The 12,710-nt window shown below is 44.1% G+C and overlaps 2 protein-coding genes across 2 annotated transcripts; one reads left to right on the top strand and one right to left on the bottom strand.

Moving 5' to 3' along the window:
- The first annotated feature begins 1,055 nt into the window (after positions 1–1,055).
- On the top strand, positions 1,056–5,293 carry LOC148502779 (homeobox protein Mix.1-like). Its single transcript, XM_088449340.1, has 3 exons — positions 1,056–1,228; positions 2,855–3,105; positions 4,367–5,293. The coding sequence occupies exons 1-3, from the start codon at positions 1,114–1,116 to the stop codon at positions 4,832–4,834; spliced, it is 834 nt and encodes a 277-aa protein (XP_088305466.1). The 5' UTR covers positions 1,056–1,113; the 3' UTR covers positions 4,835–5,293.
- Positions 5,294–8,763: 3,470 nt separating this feature from the next.
- On the bottom strand, positions 8,764–12,509 carry LOC148502778 (homeobox protein Mix.1-like). The gene is made up of 3 exons (XM_088449339.1): positions 12,356–12,509; positions 11,655–11,893; positions 8,764–9,744 (listed from the first exon to the last, which is right to left on the bottom strand). Exons 1-3 carry the CDS (start codon positions 12,507–12,509, stop codon positions 9,058–9,060), a joined length of 1,080 nt encoding a protein of 359 aa, XP_088305465.1. The 3' UTR covers positions 8,764–9,057.
- Positions 12,510–12,710: the final 201 nt, after the last annotated feature.

The following is a 12,710-nucleotide window of genomic DNA, read 5'->3' as shown; positions in this document are numbered from 1 at the left end:
TAGGAGATAGATAGATAGATAGATAGATAGATAGATAGATAGATTTTTGGGGTGTTCCTCTTTTTTTTTGTCGTTTTTTTTATGGAGTTATCCTTTTAGGAGCTGTCCAAAGGGTGCAGAGTAGTTTCCGCACCGTTGCACCCCAAAATCACAATTCTGCACTTTTTTCAGCTGGGTATTCATAGGCGAAACTTTTTCGCTTATTACATTGCATTGACTTTCCGCGTACGCAAAAAGTCTTTGCAATTGAATACGGCAAATAATTTCTCCCTGGCGAAAAGCCTCAATCGGGATTACTTTTTCACCTATCACGGCTTTTCACACCTAATTGAATACGGCCCTATATGCTTGAAGACACCCATATTCGGGAGTTAACTGCAAATATTAAGTTTCCCCCAGATGTATGAAGGAGGGACAGCAGCAGATATCTCCCATACCTGCTGCCATCCCCCAATGCGATGCATTCCAGATATTCACTCCCGCTTTAGCCTATGGGCTACACCGCACATAATTAGCTGGGAGAGGATTCCCTGCATCCCTGGCAGGCTATGGCACATTCAGCGGGACTGCACATGCCCCAACAGCTCTCTGGGCACATCGCAGTGCCGGTCTCCTTCCGGAGCCCCTGTCCCTGCGGGTGCAGGATGATACATTCAGGCGCTATGGTCGCATCTTATAATGTGATCATGGGCCGTAATGTCATACCCAAATCGCATTGCAATTGCCAGCATTAATAAATGACGGCCGTAGTGTTATATAATTACAGGGCAACAGGCGCATTATTCCTCAGAATACAAAGATGTTACTAATGTACAGGTGATGACATCAGAACTCATTGTTTAATGGTCTCCAAAGTGAACTTCTGTCATGTTTTTTACACTCTCAGGTGAGGGGTCTTGGCAGGTGAGGTGTGTCCCAGGTGAGGAGACCCCCGCCCAACCCTTTTATCCCAGGAAGTTGATGAATGATGGGGTTACCCTCCTCCTGACACCTGCCTCTCACACCTAATTACTCAGCTGCCTATAATCTGTGGCCTCACATAAAAGGCAGCAAACTGCATGTACTCAGGATAGCACAGATCAGGCTGTGACAGGAACCTGCCAGAGCTGGAGGATGGCAGATTATGTGCGCTCTCCTGGGGACCTGTGTCCTACTAACAGCGTCTACTGCCAGCCGCAGTACCTACCCATGGGGATCAGCTGTACCCCCATGCCACATAAACTTCCAGGTATGATTTATAAGATGTGCACCTGTCACTTTACCACTTTATTTTCATAATGCTCTTTATGGTTCCTTATTTAGCTTAAAAACCCTGTTTACTGAGATCAGTGCAATGATTCTACAGTGACTGCTATGAGTCTTACTGGTGTATTGTAGTGTGCCAATGCTCTGTTGTTGCACTGTAGCTGTAGTGGATGTAACTGACTGTTCCCTCTTCTATAATTAGGGGTCTATTTACTAAGCAGTGTTATGAGACAGAGTGATAAGGTGCCAGCCAATCAGCTCCCAACTGTCATCTCACAGGCTGTGTTTGAAAAATGACAGTTGGGAGCTGATTGGCTGGCACCTTATCACTTTCTTATCACTTTTCACTCTGTCTCATAACACTGCTTAGTAAATAGACCCCTTAGTGTTTAAGGGTCTATAAAGAGAACTGTCCCAAAACTTACAGGTGCAAACAGATGAGCACTTATTGTTTGGTTAATGCATTGCACAAAACACTGGCTCTAGTTATAATACAGCGAATATGCCAAATTGAATGGTAAAACCTAATGAAATAACTAACTGACAAGAGTACAGTAATTTGATTACATTGTTGTAGTGCAAGATCTTGTTGTGGTTCTGTAAATGTGCTTGAAACAATGACCTCCCCCTCAACATGGGGATTTGATATAGGTGGGGCTTGGTCCTTGTCTCATATCCAGTGGTAAGTCTAAAATCTAGCAGTGAGCTGTGTGTTCCAGAAACCAGGGGTGTAGCCAGAACTTTGTGGGCCCCATAGCAACATTTTAAAGGGGGGTCCTCCCCAAAGCTTTGCGAGACACCTCCTTCACAGCGTTTGTTCATTTTATGCCCCATAATAATGCCCTCGTTCATTTAATGCCCCATAGACGTGCCCTAGTTCACACTTTACCACACATTGCCACCAGTTCATATTCTGCCACATTATATCCCCCAGTGCACAATATGCCACACTATAGTGCTGCCAGTACACATTATGCCACACAGCGTGTGGGGACCAACCAGCTCCTGTCTGAGGTGGATACTCCCTAATGCAGGATATCTGTGTGTGGACTTTTTTTATTTTTTCCCAATTTAGGCCCAATGTACCTAATCTCTGAGCTCAGTTCCTGACCCTCAGATTCAAAGGCTGTATACAAGGAGAAGCCGCCTCTTCAGCAGTGCTGGGGGTTACGGATTAGCTCAGCTGTGCCTGTGAGTGAAACAGGGGTGCGGGAGATGGATCATATCAGTTTGGAGCTTTACTGAGGAGAGGTCACCACGGACTAGAAACCCCCCCCCCCCCCCCTCCCCTTCCCCCCCCTTTTTTTTTTTTTAGGCCCAGGCAACTTACCGAGCCCAATTTCTTAGGTGACTTTGGGAATGTGGTAGACCCTTAGATGAACTGTCTGAGACCCCCTAAGCCACTGTGCCCTATAGCGATGACACCCCTTGCACCCACTATAGCTGTGACCATGCCAGAAACTCTGGTCCTAGGCAAATATGCCAAGGGCTCTGTGGCCATTGTCTTCACTTGACATATAGTATTGCTGGAAAATGACAACTTAGGACAAAATGTACCTAACTATATCTCCAGAGTCTTAAATGACTGACTTGATTCTCCTCCCTGCAGAAAATGTCACTGCTGTGAAAATGGATTATTGTAGTGCCCCCCAGTGGGAGGAATGTGGCCTGGCAGAGCAATATGCCCAGGTGACAGGGGCAGGCAATGAATCTGGACCCTCTCAGCGCAGGAAGAGAACATCCTTCAGCCCTAAACAGCTTCATGTATTAGAGAGTTTCTTCCAAATAAACAAGTATCCGAATATCAATCACCGGGAGGAGCTGGCGAAATGTGTATATATTCCAGAGCAGAGGGTACAGGTATGCTATGTGATCGCCCCATCCAACATGTCAACGCTGCTGTCATTTAAAAATAAATAGTAAATCTAAATGCCATGGGGGTGAGGAGGGGTCCCTCTTCAGCAAGCGATGGGTGCTATTCACTTCCCTAGGTCTCTCTCCTGTCAACCAGACCAAAATGAAATCACAAATTCCTACTTTTAATAAACAGGCATTTTCTCCCCTCTAGCCCCATCATGATCTTAATAGTTCCCATATTTAATAGACCTCCCATTACCCCTGCAGAACATTAGCCACCACTGGCTGTTATAGTACCTCAGTATGCCCCACTATCTCCACTTTTACCCCATCTGCAGAGCTTGAACTAGCTGGAGTCTTGTGCAGTGAAGTGGACGTTAGAAAATGGCTTCCATTTTCTGTGGGAATTTTATTTTTATTTTTTTTTTATCTAATTTAAATGGGAAACTCATTACAATGGAACAGTCCCTTCTATGTGCAATTGTCTGTTAGTGGTCCTAGATTAGATGTAAAATTATGTTCATCATAAAATGATCCAATATTTCTTGTAACCTACAGACTAGACGTGTAGTTAGCGGCCGCTGTGGACTGCTTTCTCAGATTGCTTTCATTGTAACACTATGGACCTCATTCAGAGGCACTCGCAAAATGCGAGCGCTCGCTCTGAATGAGGGCGGCCGCATCTATTTTCTGACCCGGCTTCCTGGCCGCTCGCTAGGCTGTGGGTGACCACCCACAGCTTTAGTGAGCGGCCAGGTTGATGGTCGTGATGGTCAAGACCATCGGGGCTTGCGACGAGACCCTTATGGTAGGGTCTCATCTACCGCAAGCCCCAGTGAACTTTCGGCTCTATTAGAGCCGGAAACTCACCACTGATATGACTAGTGATGTCAGTGGGGCCGCCCCCAAATGGCAGGTGTTCCGTCAGGAACACCTCTGTTTGACAAGCCACCGCCCCGCCTTAAAAAAACTGAGCTGTCGATCACCATTGACAGCCGCCCTTTTTGTAGTGAGAGAATTTCTCTCGCTCTGGGGCTTGCGCATGCGCAGTGCAGCCGCTACACGTGCGCAGGGCCTCTACATCGATCTGCTTGCGAGCGGGTCTGAATGAAACCTAATCTGTTTCCAGTCTCTTTACCATATGTCCCCTTTGAACCCTGCATGTGACAGTTCCCATTCCGCTGGAACGTGTGTATACCTTGAGCCACTGTTCCCACAAGCGCACATACAGTACTGACTAACATGGTTTGTCTTGGTCCTGTAGGTGTGGTTCCAAAACAGGAGAGCGAAAGCCAGACGCCAACACGAAAACGTGAAGAAACCAGTCTTAATAGAATATTTTCCTGATAAGGATGATGGCAACAAGTGTCAACCGCTTCAAAGGGCTGTGCCAACGCCACAAAAGACCAGCAAGAAATGGATGAAGGCACTCAAGGGCTCAAAGCAGAACCCCCTTCCTCTGTGCCCGACGTCTGCAGAAGAGCCTCGGTTTTCCTACACGCCACCCAGCCAGAGTCTGTGGTTGCACCAGGTGTCCCCGGACTATTATCGGAATGGCCTAAGTAGCCTCCACATGGGCAGAAGCCAAAATGGTGCCAGTAGCATCAATGTAGGCAGCTCTGATCATTTCAACCACAAAGGCCAGAATGTGCCAAGTGGCATCTATGAGCACTACAAGAACATGGCCCCGGTTATGGAATACAGTAATGTGGTGACTGACTTGAAAAGCTGATTGGCCCAGAGACCTACCCCAGGCACCCCAACCAACTTCTGATCGCATCGGACCATCACACCAGAGAGGAGTCTGGTTCTTCCAGTGAATCTTTATAACGTTACGACTAAACCTGTCCCATTAAAGCTGTCAGACTGACCTCTGCAAGCTGAGCTGCTGGGGCCAGGGATGGTTCTGGCTCAGCCAAGAAAGAAACCTGTCCTACCCACATACAGGAACTCTAAGGGTTTTTAAGTACAGCTGTGGTTCCCCAGTGACTGATTCCTCAAATGTTACAAAATAATATGAGAAACTAAGACTATTTTTATTTTTTATTGAATCCTAAGGACCATAATGTATAGTGATAATTCTTAAGTGTTTTTTTTAGTTAATATATTAATCTATTTATACAATTATGTTAAACTTTCTGTGTACTTGGTTAATTACACTAATAAAAGTAGCCGTACATGGAATATACAACCCTATTTTATTTTCCTTCGTTGGTGGAGTCCTCCACTCGGCTGCCTAGCAACAGGTTACTGTCCATGTGCGACAATCAGTCTGCGCATGACTTAAGCCAACGGGGACTCGGCAGTGTCTGGAAGGCTTTGTTGAAGCTGGAAGGGCTGTGGCCGGGTCCCCATTGTTGGCAAAGGGGCATTTCTCCCGCCATCTAAAGAGCAATGCAGTAACAAACAGCGGTAATCTTAAGGTGCATACACACTAGACGATATGCTCCCTGAGCGATATCGTCTAGTGTGTCCCCGGCAGGCTGTGCTCAATGTCGTTCATGACATTGAGCACAGCCGCTGAACGATATCATTAGCGATATCGTTCAGCGCCGGGCTCTCTCACCCATTCCCTGACATGCAGCAACCTGACGAGGTCGTCAGGTTGGCCTGCATGTCAGCCCGATGAACGAGGATGACGAACGACCCGCGGGAACGCGCGTCGTCATCGTTCATCTTTTTTGTGTTAAAAATGGACGATAAAGTGGACGACTGAACGATATCGTTATCGTTCAGTCGTCCACTTTAATCGCCCAGTGTGTACGCACCATACGATTAGGTTTTGTTAAATATTTAAGGCATGATTATACAAAGGGCCCCATTTAAGACCTGTCACGCTATAATCTAGCAATAGGCAGCTCTGGTTAAAGCTGAAGTTCTTGCCTCCAACAAACGCCTACATTTAGTTGGCAGACGCCAATCCTAATTCTATTCTCCGGATTCACTACACCACTACTCTCAGTAACGCCCTAAAACTGTACAATACTGAACCCATCAATGAGGAGCCAGGTTTCTATGACTATATTTGTGAAATGCACCAATGTGATGGGTCTCTCTCGCAATTGTAGCATACAGATTGTAAGAGGCACCATCGCTTGACGTAGAGCAGTGGTTCTCAAACTGTCCTCAGGACCCCACACAGTTCATGTTTTACAGGTGCACAGGTGTTATCATTACTCACTGACTCACTGAGTTTGAGAACCTGTGATGTAGAGTACTTTAGTTGCAGCAGCACAGTCTGGACTATAGCAGACTTGTGCTGTTGTATAATCCCCCATTACGAATTTAATTATTATATAGTGTGCAAGTTAGATTTATTCATTCTAATCGGTCCCAGTGACATTTACAATTCATGGGGGAGATATTTCAAACCTTGGAGAGAAATAAAGGAGAATCGTATGAATATTTTGTTAATGGGTAAAGCAGGGCCATGTGTTTATGAACTGACTAATTACTGAGAGGGGCATATTTACCCATTGGCCAGGATGGCACTTTCCAGGGGCGCCAGCCAATGCGGGGGCACCACCCACGACCAGAGGGTAGTGACGGGGCCATTGAGAGCACCGCCAGGCCCCGGTAAAGAGGACGTGGCCTAATCACGGGAGGCATGGCCAAGCCCCCCCCCCGAAGGAAAACAAAATATACATTTGTAGCGGCGCACCGGGGAGGAGGCGCTGTGAGCCCCTCAGCCTGGCGCAAAGACGGGGGGGCACAATTAGTGTGGGCTTCTCACAGCGTCGGGATTTTACAGACTGATTGGAACGGTCAGTGACCATCTCTTGGGACTCCTCGTTGGCGCCTTATCTAGGTATATCGATGCTGAAAATGACTGGTGCTTAGCGCCCCTGTAATTGTAATCACTTCCCTGCTGTATTACAAGCAGGGAAGTGGCGCAGTTGCCAATTTTGCACTTAACACCTGTTCTTGCATCTCCCTCCAAAGAACCAATCAGTCAGCTTCTAACTAAAATTTGACAGGTTGTATTTGAAAAATGACAGGAGCTGATTGGTTGGTACTTTATCTTGCACCAAGCTTTGAAATATCTACCCCCTATATTCCTTATCACACAGCTTCTCCAATGCAGTCCTCAGCACTCCACAGGGCACGTTTTCTAGGTCTCCTCACAAGGGATAGAAATGGCTCCACCTGTGGATCTTTTAAAAATGTGTCAGCCAGTAATGAGGGCCCCTGCTGGGTGACCTGTATGGGGTCCAGGGTATCAGAACCTCTGGTCTATTGCATGGATATATGGATATTGCATTAATTTGTCAAACAATAATTTTTTTTATATATATATATGAAATGGCACCTACAAATGTGAGAGAACATACAAACTCCACACACAGGGTCTCATTTATCAACTAGTTTCATCATTCACAATGAGTGTCAAAACTTGTTCCAAATTATGCTTCAGCCAATCACCTCCCATCTGTATGAAAAAAAATTAGTTGAAAGCTGATTGGCTGGAGCACCACTTATCATATGCAACGCGTTTTATCTTGATCAATTAGGGCCTTGGATGGGATGTTCTGCATTAGAATGCTGAGAGTCTAGGGGTCAACCTTCCAATAAGAGGTCGCTGGTTCGTATAGCTATACACCTATGATGATGGGGGTAAGGTCAGGCTGTATATAGGTCTTGTAACTGCAGTTAGAGGTGTGTGTTTTATATATCGCATCTTTACACCTAGAGGCTGAGCACAAGCATAAAAAAAGATTGTATATTTCACTTGTCCTGTTCTAGTAAAAGTCACTGACTTGCACCTATATACATGCACAAGACCAATATGTGCTGGCACAGATCATGGGAAGCCAAATGATTGTCTAATATCCATTAGCCAGGGGGGGGGGGGGGGGCATTTATAGATCAATGACCTAAATAATAACCCCCTCCAATACATTTTTAAATATAATGAGAATTTGTAGCCATTTTGCCTAATAAAATCTGAGGCATACATGGATGCCACCCAGATTGTACGTGCTAAATATTTTACTTCTGTATGTGCCTTTCAGCCATGTTTTTATATAATCATATAGATCTGTTTTGTTTACAAGGCCCCAGATTATATCAGCCCCTTGCAACCACCTCTGGATTGTACATCTAAGTCCAGAAAGCAGTTTTGTGTCCCCTCCTTGGGCAACAAAAAAAGAAATAGCTCTGCTTTATGGTATAAAGAAATCGCTGTGAGAGGAAATAAATGTATTTGAACAAAATCTATGTAACTGTTGAGGATGGCCTCAAATAATCCAATAAACCATGTGAAGGTGGAAAATCGATCAAGGGGCCCATTTATCAACGGATTGTATCATTCGCAACGAGTATTAAAATTCGTTGTGTATGATAAATGGTGCTCCAGCCAATTTGCTCCCAACTGTCATCTGTTTTGAAAAAAAAGTGACAGTTGGGCGCCATTTATCATACACATTGAGTTTTAAAAATCATTGCATATGATAAAACTCTTTGAGACATGGGCCCTAAATGTGTGACATCACAGAGAACTCGTTTGGTAGAAGAGACCTCAAGAGAGAAATTTGGTCACATTTTAAATCTTTATTTTTGCACAAGGTATATACAGGAGAATGTTTTCCTAAAAAAAAAATGTTTGTTTATGCAAACTGCAATTGACGCTATATCACATCCATTCAAAAAACTTGGCATAAAGAGAGGAGAATGAAGGGGTCTATGGACTCTATGTACTAAGCCTTGGCGAGAGAGAGGGAGAAAGTGGACGGATATTTAGTAGCAACCCAATCAGTTCCTAACTGTCACTTTACTGTGTATGAAAAAAATGTCTGGAGCTGATTGGTTGGTACTTTATCTCCAGCCAAGGCTTAGTACATAGACCCCTAAGTCACAAATAAAGTGCCACGTGCTCGTCAGACGGAAACATGAACAGTACTGAGTTCGTTATAAACTTATAATGCGGACATAGGTGGGTCATTGGATCTGCTCATCTCACAGACCGCCGAGGACAGATGTGAAATCGTCATCCCAGTCTGACCCATACTCCGTGGACCTGTCGCTGACGCCGGAATCGGAGATGGGAGAGCTTTGCTTGTCGCAGTCCTGCTGCATCCCTGGCATCTGGGATACCATCTGAGCATTGGCTCTGGTGCAGAAATTGGCAGTGGAAGGGAGCGGGACTGGAGGGCTGTTCAAGCTCTCGGGAGACATGGCATTGGTGGCTGGGTAGATGGGGTAGTCCATCATCGTACAGTTGTTCTGCATGTGCCCTCTGCCAGGCTCCATCACTTGACTATTGATGCCCATAATGGGGGTGGTGCCATTGTAGAGGTGGTGTTGGCTCCCCATATGGATGTTGGATGGCATATTCTGGTGATAAACTCTGGGTGATGCCTGTTCCATCATCAGCCTGTCCCTGGCTACTGAACAGGAGTACTGGGGGTACCCCAGGAATTCTGGAGCTTGGCCCACGTTTTGCTGCATGTTCCTCAATGGTGGCATCTGTTGCTGGGGTGCGGCCATCTGTTGCTGCTGGGCCATAGGGAGATGGGAGGAGGCTGCTGGGGAATCCCAGTACTTATCCCCTAACATGCTGGAATAACGTTCCTCCAAGGCAAGGGGGTTGGTAGTTTTCACACCTTTTCGCCTGGCTTTAGCTCTTCTGTTCTGGAACCAGACCTGCAGGGCAAAGAAACATCTCATAAATACATTGTATTATAATAAGACAATTCTCTGTACATTATTATTATGTAAGGTGTCTGATGGTTAGTGATGCTTCTCTAACCTACAGGAATTATTGTAATATGGGGACTCGTCTCTTTGTGACCATAATGCTGGATATAGACATATAACGCCTGAAGCTGCCCTTTTCTCCTCTGAGTCAGCGGTTCTCAATCATTTCCCACTCGGGAACCCCCCTGGCAGCCCATTTGCGTAATTTGTACCCCCAACATTTGTAAAGTATTACATGTGTAATAAATATAACTGCTACTAGATAAAATGTTTAATCATCGCTATATATAAAAGCAATAATTGTGCTATAAACAAGATAAAAAACCCCCAAAAAACTATATATATAATAATTGTGCTATAAACAAGATAAAAAACCCCCAAAAAACTATATATATAATAATTGTGCTATAAACAAGATAAAAACCCCCCAAAAAACTATATATATAATAATTGTGCTATAAACAAGATAAAAAACCCCCAAAAAACTATATATATAATAATTGTGCTATAAACAAGATAAAAAACCCCCAAAAAACTATATATATAATAATTGTGCTATAAACAAGATAAAAAACCCAAAAAACTATATATATAATAATTGTGCTATAAACAAGATAAAAAAAAACCAAAAAACTATATATATAATAATTGTGCTATAAACAAGATAAAAAAAACCCAAAAAACTATATATATAATAATTGTGCTATAAACAAGATAAAAAAAACCCAAAAAACTATATATATAATAATTGTGCTATAAACAAGATAAAAAAAACCCAAAAAACTATATATATAATAATTGTAGGAGGTCTGTCCCGTCTCCTCAATGCATGCGTGGTGGAAGCCTGGTTGCGTGCTCCATCTGCTCCCACTGCGGGGGAGACGGGATCTAAGAGTAGGAGCCGCCGCCGGGAACAGGGTAAGTATGGCAGCCGGCTGAGAGAACCACTGCTCTAGATTATAGTAGGCTTATAATAATAATAATAACAATAATACTTAAGCAGGACATGAAGGTGCCCTGGCTTACATGTGGTGATATGGTCAGGAGGCAACAGATAGGTCTGGTGAGTCAAGCTGGCCACACATCTAAAGATTGTGTCCAACCAGCCAACTTGTTGATTGGTTGGAATGAAAATCTGGTCACGTATGGGAGTAACTGATGATCACCAATTTGCTCCTAAATGCCAGAAAACAGATGAAAATGGCGTCAGACAAGTTTGTTAAATGTTTGATCTAAACAATTTGTTCAAACAACAGTTTTTGTCCATTTTCCAGCGTTTGGGAGCAAATTGCTGATTGTCAAATGCTTTCATACCTTACCAGATTTTCATTCCAACCAATCAACTAGTTGGTTGGTTGGATGTAAGTTGGTCTAGTGTGTGGCCAGCTTAACTGTTTAGGGCAGTGTTTCCGAACTCCAGTCCTCAGGGACCCCTAACCGTGCATCTTGTACAGGTCTCCAAAGTATCACAATTAAAATAATTAGCCCCTGTGAATCTTTTACAATTTGTCAACCAGTAATGAATACACCTGTGTACCAACTAGTAGGAGATATGGAAAGCATGCACTGTTAGAGGTCCCTGAGGACTGGATTTGGGAAACACTGGGTTAGGGAATAACAAAAATTTTTGTAGTGGTCTGCTGGTCAGGAGATAGGTCTAGTGATGATGTGGACAGCAGACAGGGTTGGGGGTACTGTGGTCAGGAGATAAGGATGGTGGACAAATTTAAATCCGGGTTCTTTTCTCCAAACATAATCTTTAGCTGGAGATGATAGAGTTTAAACAGGAGATTTAATTGGAGAAGTTCGGAGGGGGATTAAAATGTAAGACAGGTGTTGTAAAAGAGGGTACAAACCTGGATCCTGGACTCTGGCAGGGACAGTTGTTTAGCCAGCTGTTCCCGGTGGTGGATATCAGGGTACATGTTCATCTTAAAGTATCTTTCTAGAGTATCCAGCTGGACCTGATTGTAGACAGTCCTCTTCCGGCGTTGGCAGACGGCCGTGACCATAGCTTGTGGCTGGCCACCCATAATTTTGGGCTGAACGATTGGAACAGACCTGCTGTCACTAGCGTCGGGAGTGATAGCTTCTTCTAAGGAGACACGGCGATGATCAATTATTACATCATCAAATACAAACCACCACCCAAACATCTGATAATACAAGTATATTAAAACCTTTCCAATATCTAGTCTAGGTCCTTTATAGCGAACTACAGCAAACCAGCTCAGAGATGGATTTTAATGAGATATTTCAAACTTCCACATAGACCATTTACAGTGTGAATTATATATAATTAAATTTTTTTATGTTTTATACTGCATACTTGACATTTGCCAAATGAGATTAGTAGAAGGTTAATATTTTCTAGGCCATGTAATATAAATGTATGTAATTTATATCATTTTTATATAAAATTATCAGCTGTTGTAACTATTTCTGTTATCCAAGTTGAACGTAGTTATACATAACCCAGAATAAGCAAAGAACAGGAAAATAAATATCTAGTATTATAATATTCTATATAGGCCAACGGTGCCCCCAAACAACTTACCTTTAACACAGGGCTGCTGGAAGTCCTCCTGCTCTATAGGATCCATAGGCAATCCTATACAAAGTGTCTGTGGACCAGAAAAATCCATTTCATTTGAACTGGTGGAAAAACAAGCGGAGTAGAAATCTCCATGTTCCTGGCTGTATCCAGCCATCTTCCTGGGGTAACTGGGGTGTCAGGTGGATCCTCTCTGCTTGTCTGCTACCTGGGTACTGGGTGAGGCCCATACCCACGGCCTCTTATAGCCGGTACAGTGGGCGGTTACCATGATCAAAGCACCTAGGTGTGAGAATGGCCTGGGGGGCTTGAAATGATGCTGGGGATCTGGGTGTTAGGTAGACACAATTGTAAAAGC

This window comes from Taudactylus pleione, unplaced genomic scaffold, assembly GCF_031769625.1.
Source record: "Taudactylus pleione unplaced genomic scaffold, aTauple2 ptg000483l, whole genome shotgun sequence".
Classification (NCBI taxonomy): domain Eukaryota; kingdom Metazoa; phylum Chordata; class Amphibia; order Anura; family Myobatrachidae; genus Taudactylus; species Taudactylus pleione.
This window is presented reverse-complemented; position numbering and strand designations above follow the sequence as displayed.